At 45.3% G+C, this 2,397-nt stretch overlaps 1 protein-coding gene across 1 annotated transcript in view; it reads left to right on the top strand.

Annotated features, from left to right (window-relative positions):
- Hexa (hexosaminidase subunit alpha) overlaps window positions 1-2,397 on the top strand; it is a 33,764-nt gene that overhangs the window by 23,160 nt on the left and 8,207 nt on the right. Inside the window, exons 4-5 of the mRNA XM_005369501.2 lie at window positions 1,066-1,112; window positions 1,557-1,667. Of these exons, the coding sequence (XP_005369558.1) occupies window positions 1,066-1,112; window positions 1,557-1,667 (158 nt within the window). The remainder of the gene's footprint in view (window positions 1-1,065; window positions 1,113-1,556; window positions 1,668-2,397) is intronic.

The raw sequence follows: 2,397 nt of genomic DNA on the forward strand, positions 1-2,397 counted from the left end.
TTTGAGACAGGGTTTCTCTGTGGCTTTGGAGCCTGTCCTGGAACTAGCTCTTGTAGACCAGGCTGGTCTCGAACTCACAAAGATCCGCCTGCCTCTGCCTCCCAAGTGCTGGGATTAAAGGCGTGCGCCACCACCGCCCGGCTTGATAGTCCCAACTATTGAGGGGACTAAAGCAGGAAGATTGCTTGAGCCCAGGAGTTCAAGGTCATTCTGGGCAATTGAGGTAGACCAGTCATCTCTTTAAGAGAGAGGAAAAAAAGAAAAACTAGGTGCCAGGTGTTGGTGGCGCACATGTTTGTTTGTTTTGATTTTTTGAGGCAGGGTTTCACTGTAGCTTTGGAGGCTGTCCTGGAACTGGCTCTTGTAGACCAGATTGGCCTCGAACTTGCAGAGATCTGCCTGCCTCTGCCTCCCCAAAGCTACAGAGAAATTCTGTCTTGAAAAAGAAAAAAAAAGCTAGGCGTGATGGCTCATGCCTGTAATACCAGCTCTTGGGGACCAAGGGAAGCACACTTGAGTTTATGTCATTCCAATGCCTGACCTGTATTCTTTGGAATAAAACCCCACCCCACTCTGTCCTCTGCTTTCTTGCACAAAAGGTGCAAGGCTTCAGGTATAGAGCATTTGAGCTCCCACTCCAAGTGGAGAGAGGCCCAAACAATACACAGTAATGTGCTTCAAGCCAGGTTCTGCCTAAACACTGAGGTTTTGTGGAGCCTTCTATTTTGAAATCTGGGGACTTTTTTTGTGGAACCTCTGTTGAGTTTCCTGAAGTAGGACCCAAGCTGTTGAGAACTTGTAATACTCTGAACTCAGTGTATCTGTGGTTGGGCTTTGCAGACTCTAAGGCCGTTGCAGTTGCATCTCTCATACCTCAGCCTCCAGCAGCTGGGTCTCCCCCTCAGATACAGAAGAGGCCCAGTTACAGATACAACTTCAGTGTTGTGATTCTTTCTTCACAGTCTACTGGGAGATGTGAAGTGCAGCACACTGGGTCCCCTTTTCTAAGTGGATGCATCACTTTTACTCCCTGGGTCTTAATTTTGTCTCTCCCCTTCTCCGCAGGTCTGGAGACTTTCAGTCAGCTCGTTTGGAAATCAGCTGAGGGAACAGTGAGTATGGATTCTCCAAGAGGGCTTTGGGATTTCATCCAAAATCTATCATGTCTTGCTTTAGATAGAGTTTTGATGGCTCCAGATTGCCGCAGTGGGAGTACTGAAAGAGATAAGGGTTGATAGATTTGGTCTGTGTAGAGATACTATAATGTGGGTCACTTAGTAATTACCTTGATGCCACATTGCTTTGAAAACAATAAACCTGCTAGCTTGGGGAAGATCCAATATGTAGAGCGAGTAGTTCATGGAATGTTTGTGTTTAGTTGGCATGGGACAGTTGTGGGTTTTGATGCAGGGAGGTTGGTGGGAAGGACAGGAGAGTTGCTTTGGAGAACATTCACACATGGACTTTTGGGGATCTTGGGAGAGTCCCTCTAATTCTTCTGTCACCGTGATAAGCTCCCTTTGAATCCTGAAGCATTTAATGTTTGATCCATGCAGTTCTTTATCAACAAGACGAAGGTTGAAGATTTTCCCCGCTTTCCTCACCGGGGTGTACTGCTGGATACATCTCGCCATTACCTGCCATTGTCTAGCATCCTGGACACACTGGTAACCAGGCCTTAAGGCCTTCTTCATTTCAAGTATTGGTTCTGGGGTAATGGGGCAAGGGATAATATGTCATATTCCTAAATAAAAAAGAGGATGTTTTGGACTGGAAAGATGACTCAGCAGTTAAAAGTACTGGCTGCTCTTTCAGATGTCATGAGTTGGACTGCAAGCAATCACACAGTGGCTCACAACCACTTATAGTGGAATCTGATGCCCTCTTCTGTCATAAAGGTGTACATAGAGCTACAACGCTCATATAAATAAAATCTTTAGCACAGGGTAGGTGGGTGGGAGGGTGTCTGTGTGTAACTATATGAGCCCCTGGGAAAAGTGTGGAAGACTGCATACTCCAGGATAAGAGTGGTTTGGTTACAGTGCTGCTCTTACTGTTTTGGAGGTTGGTTTCTCTTGCTAGGAAAAGCTGACTGCAGTTTAATCAAGTCACTAGTATAGGAAAATTTATACTAAAGCTTTTGTGGTGGAAGTTCCTAATGCTCCTGGATTTGATGGGCAGGCAGCTCATGTGGCTACCTTTTTCCTCTTCTTTTTCTTTCTTTCTTCCCTCCCTCCCTCCCTCCCTACCTCCCTCCCTCTCTCTCTTTCTTTCTTTCTTTCTTTCTTTCTTTCTTTCTATTATTCGTTCGTTCGTTCATTTGTTTTTGTTTCGTTTTGCTTTTGTTTTTGTTTTTGTTTTGTTGTGTTTTTTCGAGACAGGGTTTCTCTGTGGCTT

Source organism: Microtus ochrogaster, unplaced genomic scaffold, assembly GCF_000317375.1.
Source record: "Microtus ochrogaster isolate Prairie Vole_2 unplaced genomic scaffold, MicOch1.0 UNK49, whole genome shotgun sequence".
In the NCBI taxonomy this organism is placed as follows: Eukaryota; Metazoa; Chordata; class Mammalia; order Rodentia; family Cricetidae; genus Microtus; species Microtus ochrogaster.